Source organism: Musca domestica, unplaced genomic scaffold (assembly GCF_030504385.1).
Source record: "Musca domestica strain aabys unplaced genomic scaffold, Musca_domestica.polishedcontigs.V.1.1 2, whole genome shotgun sequence".
In the NCBI taxonomy this organism is placed as follows: domain Eukaryota; kingdom Metazoa; phylum Arthropoda; class Insecta; order Diptera; family Muscidae; genus Musca; species Musca domestica.
Window position 1 is genome coordinate 38900589 of NW_026712249.1, and position 16130 is coordinate 38916718.

General features: G+C 36.3%; 2 protein-coding genes across 2 annotated transcripts in view; both read left to right on the plus strand.

Moving 5' to 3' along the window:
• Nucleotides 1–16130, plus strand: part of LOC101888623 (polyglutamylase complex subunit TTLL1) — a 32363-nt gene that overhangs the window by 820 nt on the left and 15413 nt on the right. The window lies entirely within an intron of this gene.
• Nucleotides 7624–15865, plus strand: LOC131802254 (uncharacterized). The gene is made up of 2 exons (XM_059122157.1): nucleotides 7624–7755; nucleotides 14811–15865. Exon 2 carries the CDS (start codon nucleotides 14813–14815, stop codon nucleotides 15863–15865), a length of 1053 nt encoding a protein of 350 aa, XP_058978140.1. The 5' UTR covers nucleotides 7624–7755; nucleotides 14811–14812.

Sequence of the window (16130 nt, forward strand, 5' to 3'; positions counted from 1 at the left end):
AATAAGGGCAAGAACTTACACCGCAACAGAAAGAAAATAGACTCAAAAGAGCTAAAGTGTTGTTTCGCTTGGCCGAAAGTGCTGAACTGCCGAATTTAGTTTTCTCCGATGAGAAAAAATTCATTGTCCAGCTGTTTGAAAACCAACAAAATTATCGTGTTTCCTTGCCAAAGAGGTCAGCTGAAAATGTGCACCTGCGGTTGGCCACCAGAATAGAACTCAAGCCGCCATAACAATCGATGGTCGCTCTCCGCTCGTATTAATCGACCGTGGCATCAGAATAAATGCCAAATATTATCGCAAAAATATTCTGGAGGGTGTATTAAAACCCTGGGCACTCAAACATTTTGGCCGTAGACCTTGGACATTCCAGCAGGACTCAGCAACATTGCACTCAGCTCGCTCCACCCAAGAATGGTTACAAAATGAGGTTCCTCGCTTCATTTCCAGAGCACATTGGCCACCAAAATCTTCGGATACCAATCCGTTGGTCTATTGTGCCTGCAGTATTTTGGAAAGCATGGGTGGCACTAAAAAATACCAAAGTGAACGCGCTTCGCCGGGGATGGGCCAAAATACCGCCGAGCAACATTCGGGCAGCATGGTTTTATTGGCCGTTTGAAGGACCGAACTTTTAATACCCTCCACCATTTGGAAGGTACTTGGAATTTTTCAAAAGAATTCCGAAAAACTTATTTGAAAACCGTTTATGGGAACTATACGAAGACGTGGACCTGCTTACGTAGTACCTATTACGGACTTCAAATACGAAATTTGAAATAGTTCCGGTGATAATGTAGCTAAAATCATCAAAATACCGAATATCGGGAGGTGTTGTTATATGGGGAATATACGAAAACGTGGATCTGCGTACGAAATTTTTTGTCATAGGCTGCAGTACCCATTACGAACTTAAAATACGAAATTTGTTACAATTCCGGTGAATAATGTAGCAAAAATCATGAAAATATCGAATATCGGGAGGTATCGTCAGGTGGGGGATATACGAAAACGTGGATCTGCGTACGAAATTTTTTGCCATATGTTGTAGTACCCATTAAGATCTTCCAATACGAAATTTGGAAAGATTCCGGTAAATTATGTCGGTAAAATCATGAAAATACCGAATATCGGGAGGTACCGTTATATGGGGGCTATCCAAAAACGTGGACGAACTTAACCTGCCTACTGGTTTTAACCTTCTATTTCAATTCGTTCGAAAGAATGCGTGATTGCAACAGACAGACAGGCGGACATCGCTAGATCGTCTTCGAATTTTATGCTGATTCAGAATATATATACTTTGTATTGTCTACCATGAATGTCCATGAATGTCCTCCATCGAATGGTGAAGTGTATAAAAATATTAGGATTTGCACAGTTTGGACAAAATTGGATGATCCTTTCTTGTTCTCCGAGGGAAATTTTTTTCTGTGAAAATGTTGACCTCTTGTGCGGAGGTACCAGATGGAGTGGACCGATATTGTCCATCTCCGAACTCAATCTAAGTTCGATAAAAATATTATGATGTGCCATGTTTGGATCTTCGAGGGTTATCGGCGATCCAGCCAACCAGACAGACTAACGGACACCCCTACATCAACTACAATTGTCCCGGAACGGATTTGGTACAAAAAGACCTAGGGTCTAAAACTGTTATTTCGATGAGGCATGTTTTGATCGTATCAAATCTATAGCCATATGACAGAGGTTATAAACATAGGATCGTGGATTTACATATCTAGCTTCCAAAACCCAAATTAAATATTAAATGAGAACGAATTGCGGGATCTCAGGTCAATATCAATTAATTAACGATGTCAAAGAATTTAAAAAATAAAAAAAATCTCGACTTAAATTTTTTATAAACCACGACAGAAACGATCAAAACAATCCAGAAGCTAAAATAATATTTAAGAAAAACTGTACCTTTAGGGACTGATTATAAAAAACGCAAAATTCCGGGGGACTCATGGGCCAAAATCGACACAGAATCCGGAGAGAGGGAGGGCATCCGGAAAAGATCCTGATGCCAAATATTTTTCCAAACCAGGAAATTAAAATAGCACATTTTTCAATACGAAAAATTCTCGTTAACATAGGCCTCGATTTTTTTTCTTTAGAAAATAAACCTCTTTACCTAAACCTTTAATTTTCGTTTAAAGATAAAAAAATGTTTGCTTTGAATAAATTGTTGTTGTTCTTTTTCGAAGTATTAACAACATTTTGTATTTCTTATTCCAAATAATAAATAAATAATGAACCCCCACTTTAACACAAACAAACATCGATGACCATTGGTAGAGAGGAAGGGAGCGAGAGAGAGAAAGAGAAATGAGAATACTTTCTCATTCATTTCACAAAATTAACTTTGTTTGGTTTTTTTCTTTGCCATTTATACTGGGTCATTTACATTTACACATGCATAAATGATGTGTGTGTATGTGTGTGCGTTTGTGTGAAACCAACTGGTCAGCCACCTAGTCGGCCAGCAAGCCTACCCTGTACCCTTCACTTCCTCCTCTAGTCTTCTTCAACAACAAAACATTTCTTTTATTTCGTTGGCTTTTAAGCTTATTACGTAGTATTGCTGACAAATGAGTAACGCAAATAATTGTGTTACCAACAAAATTTCATTTGCTCCTCCCGCTCTCACTCTTTTTCGCTCTCATCTCCCTTGCTCACATGTTTTTGTTTGTTTTTTTTTTTTTTGGTGTAAGAGGGAATTCTTTGGGTTATTTTAGCAAGTTTTTTTTTCGTTTTTTTTTTCTGTGGATGAACCACTTTTTGAAATATCTGCCAAGTGTCGGTATGTAGATTTGTTTTTTGTTTTGTGAGGGTGTGTGTTGGATGTTTTACATTTTATATGTTGTTGTTTTAGTGAGAGATATATTTTTTTGTATTAACGTATTTTGTGTGCTTGACTTTCTTCGTGGCATTACGTTTTGTTGTTTTATCATCATCATCATCCACATTGACGTTGCTGTTCTTGTAGTCGTCTTCGTTGTCATTTTGTTGCTAGCACCTGCTAAACAAATATTTGTGATAATCCAAGAAGTAAAAAAGTCATGTGTGTATGTATGAGTGTGCGTGTGTGTAGATATCACTTGAGTTCATTTTTTGCTCTTCATCTGTAGTTACGAGACTCTGAAATAGGCTACACCTGTTAGGTCGGGAAGATATAAAAGAAGTGCTTTGGCATTCCCGTTTACTTTGAGTGAGAATAAGAGGAAAATGAGCAGAGCCTCCTTTGCTCAGTAAATGTTTAATTTTTGATGATGTTTGTGTTTACCTACGATGCGTATAATTAATATTATTTCAAGCATACGCTCCGTGGTCCTGAAGAATTTTGAATTTGCTGTTTGTGTACCCTCCACCATAGTATGGAGGGTATATTAAGTTTGTGACTCCGTTTGTAACACCCCGAAATATACATTTTAGACCCCACGAAGTATATATATTCTTGATCAGCATAAAATTCTATGTCGATTTAACGACTTTAGCTTCCGAACGAAATGAAGTAGATTAATAAAATTTTACTCAAATATATATTATGTCTGCAGGACTTTTGGTTTTGACAATGGGCCATGTAGGTCCATGTTTTGGTATAGCCCCCATATAAAAGTACCTCCCATTTTCCGGTATTTTTATGATTTTAGCGACATTATTCACCGAAATTGTTTCAAATTTCGTATTTGATGTTCGTTGTGGATACTACAGCATATGACAGGAGATTGTCTGTGCAGGTCCATGCCTTCGTATAGCCCCCATATAACGGTACCTCCCGATATTCGGTATTTTGATGATTTTAGCGACATCATTTACCGGAATTGTTTGAAATCTGGTATTTGGAGTTCGAAGTGGATATTACAGCCTATGACAGAAAATTGTCTGTGCAGGTCCACGTTTTGGTATAGCCCCCATATAAAAGTACCTCTCTGTATTTGGTATTTTGATGATTTTAGCGACATAATTCACTGTATAGACCCTATTATAACGGCTACATTCGGTATTTTTAAGACTTCGACAGCATTTTTAACGGATTTTATTTATTTGAAAATTGATTGAGGTGATCGACACTTTTTTAATCTAGACATAATAGCTTAACGGATTGGTATCCGGATATTTGGGCGAGGAACCTCATTTTGTAACCATTCCTGGGTGGCGCGTGCTGAATTCGATGGTGCTGAGCCCTGTTGGAATGCGCAATGGCCCATGGCTTTAATACACCCTCCAGAATATTTTTGCATTTATTCTGATGCCACGGTCGATTAATACGAGCGGAGAGCGACCATCGGCTGTTATGGCGGTCCACACCATCACCATGGCCGGCGCTTGAGTTCTGTTGGCCAACCGTAGGTGCACATTTTCAGCTGACCTCTTTGGCAAGTAAACGTGATCATTTTGATTAGACAACGAATGTTTTCTCATCGGAGAAAACCAAAGTCGGCAGTTCACCACTTTCAGCCAAGCGAAGCAACTCTTTAGCTCTTTTGAGTCTATTTTCTATTTGTTGCGGTGTAAGTTCTTACATTTTTTAGAATTTCAATGGTTTTCCCCGAGCTCAGTTTTTAATATTTGCCGAATGGGATATTTTTATCTCACCATGTATTTAAAAAAAAACCACAATAGATTGTACAATACAACTTGCCTTTTAAACGCAATTAAAAAAATCCACGATTGGTCTTTAAACAAATTATTAAAAAAATTCTTCGGCGACGCTTAAAAATCTGAAAATCCACTATTGGCTCTTTGAAGAAATTTGAAAAAGAACAACAAAGTTTTGTCATTCAAAAATATTTTAACAAATTGACGATTGGCCCTTCAAAATATATATAAAAAAACCTCGAGTGAGTCTCAAAATTTTCTCCCAAAGATACACGATTGATCCTTTGAAAATATTTAAATCGAAAGTCCAAAATAGATTCATCAAAAGTTAAAAAAAATCAATGATTGGGAAAAATTTTTAAAGATTTACGATACGGCCTTTTATCAACATTTTAAAATGCCTAGTATTTTACGATTGATCCTTCAACATTTCTATTTCAAAAGAACCAATATTGGTGGTCCTTCAAAAATCGTCATATTGGTTAAAACACAATGCAACTAGATGGAGATGCATAATAATAGTAATAATAATAATTACAATTATAATTATAATATATATAATAGTGATAATAATAATAATAATAATAATAATAATATTAATATTAATAATAATAATAATAATAATAATAATAATAATAATAATAATAATAATATAATAATAATAATAATAATAATATAATAATAATATAATAATAATAATAATAATAATAATAATAATAATAATAATAATAATAATAATAATAATAATAATAATAATAATAATAATAATAATAATAATAATAATAATAATAATAATAATAATAATAATAATAATAATAATAATAATAATAATAATAATAATAATAATAATAATAATATAATAATAATAATAATAATAATAATAATAATAATAATAATAATAATAATAATAATAATAATAATAATAATTGTCCTTAAAGGAAGGTTTCATTGCCGGCATCAATTTCCCATCCCCGCTTCAATTTTAATATTTTTTAAAAAGTCATTTCTAAAAACTTAAAATTCTTTATATCCAATATTCTCTAACGCTTAAAAATGTAAATGTATTTATTCTGCAAATACATTTAAATTTCTATCTCTTCTCTCCATTTGGAGCGCACGTGTTTGTTACAGCCACTTGTTACACGCTGCGTTGTTATGACACCACAGACACTAACGAGTGTCTTTGTCACTTTTCATTTCACCGAAGGTATCCCTTGGGTTGACATGTTCGCAGGCAACATGTGTGCTGTTTCTGGTTACATATCCCAAAAGGTGTAACGTCAAATTGATTGTCAAAGGCAAAAAATGTTGCAAACAAAATTGGAGAGAGAGATTTTCAAATTGAAATTAATGGTTTGATGTAAAACGCACTTTTCTTGTTGTTATCCCAGGTGTATGATCAAGGTATTGTTAGGTATACGCAGTGAGGTACTGGGAGGTTGAAAAATTTCGATAAATCAATTTTAAATTTTTTATTTCTAATATTTGAGTAATATTTTAGAATTTTAAAAATAAGTAGGAAAAATCGCTAATGAGTGAATAATGAGAGTGTTTACGAATGCGTAAACTTTTGATCTCCACTGTCAGTTGGAGTTAACGGCCACTGCGGCAAAATTGTAAATATATGTAATATATGTTGCACCAATACAAATACGCAGTCACCGGTAACTTCCAACTGACTGGAAGTAAATAAGCAACAAATTGATTTGCAAATTTGGTTGCTGAGCTGATGCAAATTAGGCATCGACACAGTTCGTTTTGAAATCGCGCCCGCGAAAGTTAAAAGTGCTCCCCAGTGACAAGTGAAAATTAAAGAAAATAAAGTGAACATTTAAATTAACAAACATAATTTCAGAACATTTTCATACTACACACAACAAACATCATAAAATTACTTAATCAACAAATATACAACACGATCACAAGTCAATACAAAATTTACAAAATTTACAAAAATATAATAATTTTTACACAAAAAATCATACATAAAATTTACATGAATTCAACACAAAAAATCATACATAAAATTTACATGAATTGTTACACAAAAAATCATACATAAAATTTACATGAATTGTTACACAAAAAATACAACAAAAATCACACTAATTATTGTATTTCAACAACACGATCACAAAATTTGAATTTGCCACAAAAAACCACTGGAAACCACAAAAACTTAAAACAAATCAAGTGAATAAAGAATTTATTTTTTAATTGAATTTTAAACAATAAAAAAACCCTCTTGTTAATAAAAAAAGGCATCCCAGGTAAAGTAAAAAACATTTGATCCTTCAACGCCGGATTAAAGTGCAGTTTTTTAAATAACTAAAAACGAAAAAAAAAAAAAAAATGCGGTTTACATATATACACATTAGTGCGTGACAAACAAAAAGTTCATCGAACATATAAAAAAAAGAAGTTAAAAAGATTTGAAACAAGCAACAAAGAACCGTGAGTACATATGTTACATATGTAACAGAAGTACAAAGAAAAAAAAAGAAAGAAAAGAGAAATAAAAGGAACCGCTTAGTGAAAAAAAATTGAACAAATAAATACAAAGCGGAACAAAAGAGAATAATGAACCAAAGGGTTCATTAACAGTGTAACAAAAAAATGTTTGCATAACAAATTTCAAAAAAATAAAACAAAAAAAAAATTTAACAGTGGAAAAAATTGAACAGTGGAAAAAAATTGAACAGTGGATAAAATTGAACAGTGGTAAAAATTTAACTGTGGAAAAAATTTAATCGTGGCAAAAAATATAAAAAAGAAGAACAGTGGTGCCAAGTGGAAAAAATTACAAAAACAAAAAAAACTGGAAAAATTAGTGTGATTGCTAAATGTGACCCTACAAACCGAATTGTCGTTTCACAGTGGTGCAAAAAAGGACCTTGCATAGTGGAACACAATTGGAAAAATACAAAATATATTTAAAATTACAAAAAAATAAAAATTATCATTTTTTACAGAAAATTACAAATACGTACAAACAGTGAACAGTGCAAAGTGGTACAAAACTACAAACTACAAAATACCGACAAACAATTAAAAAGAACATTTTTACAAAAAACAGAAAGGAGACCCAGCATATTCCAGGAGGGAGACCCGAAAAAAGGCCAAGAAGAGACCCAGAAATTCGTCAAAGTGAGTACTTGTGGAAAGTTTTCGTATTTTTAAAGACAAAAAAAGCATATTTGGCTCTGGCAGATCATTAATATTTGTTCTGAGCCATATAAGCAAATTTCTTTGACACTTTTTTGGAATCTGCTGCTTGCCCCATTGACATTTTTTGCGCAATTTTCGGGAATATTAACCTAAAAATTGGCAAAAAATTAGATTTGTGATCTTTTGGTCGGACGGACATTAATATAAAAGACTCACACAAACATAGTTTGCGGCTTCTATATAAAAAAGTGGAAATTTTTTGGAAATTTGGCGTCATTACAAATATATAAACGCCATTTTATTCTTGGAAATTAGCTGAACGTGGAGTTCAGGCATTTAACTTCGCCATATTTGTACATACAGTCTTCTATATGGAAATTTTTTGGAAAGTTGGCGTCACTACGAATACATAAACTTTATATCTCAAATTACACATATACATATTGGAAAAACATAACGCCGTCAACTACATAGCGCCATATTTAAAAGCAAATACATAGCGAATTAAATAACAAAGTCTGGTGACATAGACTTATGCAATAAATCCTAACCTCTGTGATTTATTAAAGTTTTCTACGCAATTGTTGAAGTCTGATGGACAGACAAAATTAACATTTTTGAAACATTTTTTATCAGTGTCTGGTGGACAGACGGAATTTAAACAACAATATTATCTTCATATATTTTCTAATTAATTTAATTAATTTTTAAAAATTTTCAGCCTTTTTGTTTTATCTTGCTTTGATCTAAAATATTCTAAATCTTTTGCAATAATTTTGGGAATTGTGCAACTTTTTAATTCTTTTGATGAAAAAGGCTGCTTTTTGACCCAGAAATTATTAATTTTTTGGAATATTTTCGGAATTTTTTACTTTTTGAGGAACTTTTTGGAAACAATATCTGGGGGTTTTGACCCAAAAATATTTTTGTGCATCGAAATTTTTTATTTCGTTGCTGAATAACATCGTAGCGCTCTTAGAATATTTGTCACTTCAGAGAAATATTCAGACCCTACTTTAAAGAAACTTACTTTTGGAGAAAAGTTTAAATTGGAAAAGCCATAAAGGCTTCCTAACAAAGGATATCGTAAGAGATTATATGCAATTTTGGAATTTGGATTTTTCGGAATTTTACGACAACCCAGCAAACATTTCCTACTTTGGCATACATCTCACTTGGTGGATAGACGGAGCTGTCCAATAATCACTCTACAATTTTCTGACTCATTTTTTTTTATACAATTTCACTGAATTTTTTTGTATATATATTTTTTTTTCTTCATTCGTTTTTCTTGAAGCGGAATATTTTTTCTCTTTTATAATCGGATAAAGCTTCTCTCAGTTGACCTTTCGCTCATCCAACTATATTCAAATACGTTTAAGGACGAATTTTGGAAAATTAATTTCTCCAGATTTTGGATTGAAAAACTGTATAACAGTCGAAGCGTTCACCAAAATTATTATTTTTCAAATTTTCTCGGTAGTTTTTGGAAATATTGACCCAATAGGTAATTCGTTGCAAAATAAAGGAAGATACTTTCTCGCTTTTGAAACACAAAAAGTTGAAGAAAAGTTGAATTTCTAAACAGAGTAAGTCCTTCTCGTTGGGCTTCTTTTGGATTTTGGACAATAAACCAAATTTTTGAAAGGTTTCTCGCACAACTAAGAAGATGGACAAATCACTATGCGACAAATTCGCTAACAGCGTCAACGACTTGTTGGATTTTATTTCGATTTTTTCAATTACCAACCCAGAGGATACTGTGGACACTTTGGAAACTACACGTTTGGAATTGAATTCAAATTGGAGTCAAGTAAGGAGAGCTTATATCGATTGCAGAGAGCATGAAGCAAAAGAAGGAGAAAAGGTTATTGATAAAAACAAGTTAAGGAAAAATTATATGGAGGCGATGGACGCATATAAAAAGGCTTTAAGTGCCGTCAACATTCAATTACAGAATGTTCGAGAAAAACAGATGTTGGAACAAACAAAACGAGAGTCATTGGAGACACAGCAGAAAAAGGATTTGGATTTTGCTCCCGTATCTCGCTTACCACCATGCGATACGGACACCTTTAAAGGAGGATATCGAGAATGGCCCACGTTTAGAGACTTATTTACGGCAATTTATATAAAAGGATCAAAGCTAAGCAACGTAGAAAAACTATTTCACTTGAAACAAAAAACCACTGGGGAAGCAAAGGAAATTATTATTCACGTGCCATTGACTAATGATGGATTTGAACTTGCATGGAAAAATCTTACTGATAGATATGAAAATAAACGGATGCAAGTAAATGAGGAGATAAAAACACTTTTTAATCTACCTGCAGTTTCTGGCGATTCAAGTCATTCAATACAAAAATTACAACGAACTGTCAACAGCTGTATACAGACATTGGAATTGCTAGAAGTCGATGTCAAAGGATGGGATCCTCTTCTAATATACATTTGCTCTTCAAAATTACCAAGAAATTTTCTAGAGGAATTCGAGAAATCACTGAGTAACTGCAAAATACTTCCAGAATGGGAACAATTCGACACATTTTTAACGAACAAATTCAAAACTATGGAATCTGTTGGAAATATAAAGCCTACGACTTCGAAATTTTGTCAACAGAAACAACCCACTTACAACAAACCCAGATTTTCGAATACATTTCAAACAAATGTCACAAAGAATACGAATAATTTGGGAGGAAGGCCAAATTCTAATCAGCATCAACAACAGAACCGCCCAAACAACAATACACAAAATGCCCAACAATGCCAAGTGTGCAAGGCTAATCATTTTGTCAGAGATTGCACGGAGTTTTTAAGAAAAAATGTAAATGATAGAATTCATATCGTGAAAACATCTCATTTATGCTATAACTGTTTGTCAGCGCACCATGGTGTAAAGGATTGTAAAAGTCGATTTGGATGTCGAACTTGCACAATGAGACATCATACTTTGTTACATAAGGGAACGGAAACCCAATCTACAAATACATACCTAGCTAGAGTGGAGACAAGACCTAGAACAAGTGCCGCCGCTCAAACAACAGAAATACAGTCCACACCAAACCTAGAACCAGCTACAGTTACAACTTTGACCCTTCAAGATAAGCCAATTAGTCAGCAACAATCTGGAGGTACACTACTCTTTACAGCCATGGTGCAGATAGAAACCAGAGGACAACTTTACGATGCAAGAGCGCTCATAGACTCTGGATCACAATCAACATTTATTTCGGAAAAACTTAAAAATCTTCTGAAGTTGCCAACAAGAAACAGCTTAGTTCATGTTACTGGCTTAAGTCAATTCGTTTCAGAGACATCAACGAAATCTTGTCTGTTTACCTTACGATCCAAATTCGACCCTAGCTTTAAACTGGAAGTTTGGGCTCCAGTTTTAAAGAACTTACCATCAAATCTACCACCACAAAACTTACACAAATCACAACTTAGAGATTTAACATCATTGGAACTTGCTGATCCGAAATTCTACATTAGTCGACCAATTGATTTACTCATCGGTATGGATATAGGACCTTTGATATTTACGCTTGGGATTCCAATGAAAACTTATGGATCAATTTTAACTCAAAGTACAAAATTTGGATGGATTGTAGGAGGACCCATTCCTGGAAATGCTAGCCAACGAAAACAAATTGCATTGTTAAACACAACATCCATTGAGAAAATACTTACACGTTTTTGGGAGGTGGAAGAGACCCCTAAAAAAGTTTTACGGTCAGAAGAAGACCAATATTGCGAATCGAATTTCATTGACACAACAATACGGAACAAAAATGGAAGATATGTTGTGACTCTCCCATTTAAAAAATGCGAGGAATTGGGGACTTCTAGAAATATTGCTTTAGCTCAATTCTATCGAATGGAAAGGAAACTTATGAAAACAGCAGATATCAAGGAACAGTACGACAATTCGATACTCGAGTACCTCGAACTTGGCCACATGAGGAAAATTAACCCAAATGAAATTAACGATATGCCCAATTATTACCTGCCACATCACGCAGTTATAAAGCCAGACCGTATTACAACAAAGTTAAGAGTCGTATTCAACGCTTCATGCCCTTCATCGAATAAAACAAGTCTAAACGACATACTATTTCCTGGACCCATATTACAACAGGACTTGGTACTACAAATTTTAAAATGGAGATTTTTCAAATACGCATTTAACGCCGACATTACAAAGATGTATCGGCAAATACTTTTAGACCCAAGTCAAACAAAATATCAAAGGATTTTATTCAGGAAATCACCATCAGACCCTATAGAGGATTACGAACTACTAACAGTGACCTTTGGAGTAAATTGCGCGCCGTTTTTGGCATTGAGAACTCTCATTAAGTTAGCAGAGGATGTTAAAGATTCGCACCCTAGAGCAGCGGATATAATATTGAATAATTTATACGTTGATGATGTACTGGCTGGGGGCCATACATTGGAGGAATCAATCATGGCCAGAAAGGAATTAGTAGCTGCTTTGGACTCAGCTGGATTTACTCTAATGAAATGGGCCTCAAATGAACACAATGTAATCAAAGATATTCCGGAAGAAAATTTACTGCCACTGAATTGGTTAGATATTTCTGAGGATGCTTCCACAAAAACATTGGGGATTCGATGGAATATTTCCGCAGATTTTTTCTCTTTTACGCCACCACAAATGGAAAATCAAGAAAGACATACAAAAAGAGAAGTCCTATCAACAATAGCCAAATTGTTTGACCCTTGTGGATGGCTGGCGCCAGTGGTGGTTGTAGCAAAACTTATAATGCAGCAAATCTGGCTGGACAAAATTGATTGGGATGAAACGTTGAAGCCTTTGACCCAAATAAACTGGAATAATTTCGTGAAAAATAGCCAAAATATAGAAAAACTTAAAGTACCAAGATGGATTCAATACACCGCAGACAGTACGGTGGAAATTCATGGCTTTTGTGATGCTTCGGAAAACGCATATGGAGCAGCCATATACATTCGAGTCGAAAATACTGACAAAAGCGCACATACATTCTTGTTAGCTGCAAAGACTCGGGTAGCTCCGATCAAAAAGCTCTCTATTCCTAGACTCGAATTATGTGGCGCAGTTCTGTTGTCCAAACTGGCCGTATCGATAACGAATAATCTACAAATTTCTCACTATACGACCCAATTTTGGACAGATTCCACGATTGTGTTGGCTTGGTTAAAAAAGCCACCTTGTCATTGGAGCACATTTGTAGGAAACCGAGTTTCGGAGATTTCTGAGGGTGTGGGTCAAGAGAACTGGAGGCACATTGACTCTGAAAACAATCCAGCTGATATAGCCAGCCGAGGATGTTCACCTCTCGAATTGCATAATCTACAACTCTGGTGGCATGGACCTCACTGGCTCACATGGCCCAAGGACCGTTGGCCATCAAATACAATTGAAAGCGATACTAATTTAGAGGCAAAAGCAGTCAAAACTCTTACGCTGCTTGAGGAAAAAGATGACCCCTTAAAGAATTTCTCATCGTTAGCCAAAGTTTATCGTTCATACGCATATGCTTTGAGGTTCAGGAAAAACACTGGATCAGACAGACAACTTAGGATGACGTCAAACGAGCTTACAGCTGCCGAAATTCAAGATGGAAAACGAGCAAGCATAATACAGACTCAAAGGTTCTTCTACATGAACGAATATGAAGCATTGAGGAAAAAGACTCGAATTTCATCAACAAGTCCACTTTTGACCTTAAATCCGTTTTTAGATTCGAAAGGCATCGTGAGAGCCAATGGAAGATTGGTACAATCTACTGCCTTAACATACAATGAACGTCATCCTATAATTTTGCCACATGGAGCAATCTTTAGCCAGTTGTTGGTGGACTTTGTTCATAAACTCACTTTGCATGGCGGAAATCAGTTGATGACTCGAATAATAAGGTCCGAATTCTGGATATTTGGACTAAAGTCGCTGGTCAAGAAAATTCTTCGTCACTGTAAAATATGCATTATACATAAAAAAAGGACGCAGGAACAAATAATGGCATCACTTCCACCCGAACGAACTTTTCTGTCCAGACCCTTCACAAATACTGGTGTTGATTTTGCGGGACCCTTCAACATCAAAAGTTATTCTGGAAGAGCTTGTTTCATCACAAAAGGTTATGTGTGTCTTTTTGTCTGCTTTGCGACCAAGGCAATACATTTAGAGACTACAAGCGACCTCTCAACCCACGCATTTCTTGCCGCGTTTTCAAGATTCGTTAGCCGCCGAGGGTGTCCGTCTTGTATTTATTCCGACAATGGAACCAATTTCGTTGGAGCTGTCGATTTAATAAAAAGAGATAGAATTGCGCTTATCAAAAGCCTTCAAACAAGTACGATTGATAGCAATTTTTACCAAAATCTTAGTTGGAAATTCATCCCACCTGGTGCACCGCACATGGGTGGCTTGTGGGAAGCAGGAGTTAAGTCATTTAAACTTCATTTAAAGAAAAGTATACCGAAAATGAACTTCACGTTTGAGGAATTTACAACAATTTTAGCCCGAATAGAAGCTTGTCTCAATTCGCGACCATTAAGTCCATCTAGCGACGATCCTAATGATTTGTCACCCTTGACTCCCGGTCATTTTCTTATAGGGACATCAATGCTTGCTCCAGCGGAGCCCGATGTTTCAGACACAGACATAAATTTAGTAAATAGGTGGAAACGACTCAGAGTGATTTCCCAATATTTTTGTAACAGATGGAAGTTAGAATATTTGCATGAACTCCATCGAAGAACCAAATGGAAATACCAAAAAGACAACGTTAAAGAGGGAGATTTAGTAGTGGTTAAGGATGACAGACTCGCTCCAAACGAGTGGAAGTTGGGTCGCGTTCAAAAATCTTATCAGGGCACGGATCAAAATACCCGGGTAGTGGATATACGGACTTCTGGTGGCAATATAAGCAGACCCATTACCAAAATTGTTAAACTATTCTCCGACTGACTAGCCGGATATTTCCTCCTAAAAGAACATAGTACTCGCTTCTTGTTTTTTACAGATATGGCTGCTTATCTACCAAATCAAGACTGGCGCCTGGAAGACCGGAGCCGCAGCCCCAGTAACTCAGCCCGGAGCCCCAACCGCCAACCCCCACAACCTAATCGAAGAGCCCGCAGTCCCAACCAGCCACCGAGGAGCAGACGTGAGGCAAGGCCCAACAGACGCCTTGTAAGCGAGAGACCCAGCAACTGGCAGTACTCCTGTGGACTGTGCCAACAGGACCACAGCCTTTACTCCTGCCCGGTGTTCCGGCGACAGACCCCGTTTCAGAGGTATGAGACGGTGGAAAGACGTGGTTATTGTCGGAACTGTCTGGCAAGGAGCCATCTTGCCCCCGATTGCCCCAGTTTGGATGGCTGCAGACGTTGCGACAGCAGGCACCATACGACCCTGCACGGGGCATCGCAGCTGGATGAGGTGCCTCTGAATATGGAAGCTATAAACGCACCAGCCTTTGCATGGGATTTGGTGTTGGTGCCCACCGTAATGATCAGATTAATGGCCGAAGGGATGGAAGGGTTCGTGATGGTGCGGGCACTGATGAGCCAGTCGGCAACAATGACCACCATTTCATATGCGGCATATAGGCGGTTTGGGCTGCAGCACCGTATATATAAGGGGCAACGCATAACCACATTCACTATACGACCCAGAAGAATAAGCAGCAGCTGGTCTCTGCAAGTAAATGCGGTGGTGAGCGACAAACTACCCAGGCGACTTTATTCGGAGGCTCTGTTGGAAGACCCCACCCGGGGCTTCACTAATTACGCCATCGCCGACCCAGATCCTAGGGGGAACACGCCCATAGATGTGGAATTAGGGGCGGATACATACAACGCGATTCGCAAAAGTGGGTGTGTGGCGGTTGGATTAGGGGATGTACGGGCGTTCAACACACAACTGGGATATGTGTTCGCTGGACCGATCCGGAACATGCCTGCTGCTGAAAATTGTATGGAGCAAGCGGAATTGAAGATTTACACTTGTCACTCGGGGGCCCAGAAATGTTTACGAATGCGTAAACTTTTGATCTCCACTGTCAGTTGGAGTTAACGGCCACTGCGGCAAAATTGTAAATATATGTAATATATGTTGCACCAATACAAATACGCAGTCACCGGTAACTTCCAACTGACTGGAAGTAAATAAGCAACAAATTGATTTGCAAATTTGGTTGCTGAGCTGATGCAAATTAGGCATCGACACAGTTCGTTTTGAAATCGCGCCCGCGAAAGTTAAAAGTGCTCCCCAGTGACAAGTGAAAATTAAAGAAAATAAAGTGAACATTTAAATTAACAAACATAATTTCAGAACATTT

Bases quoted from the DNA above. Each gene is read 5' to 3' on its own strand.
- LOC131802254 (XM_059122157.1), top strand. From the start codon at position 14,813: ATGGCTGCTTATCTACCAAATCAAGACTGGCGCCTGGAAGACCGGAGC.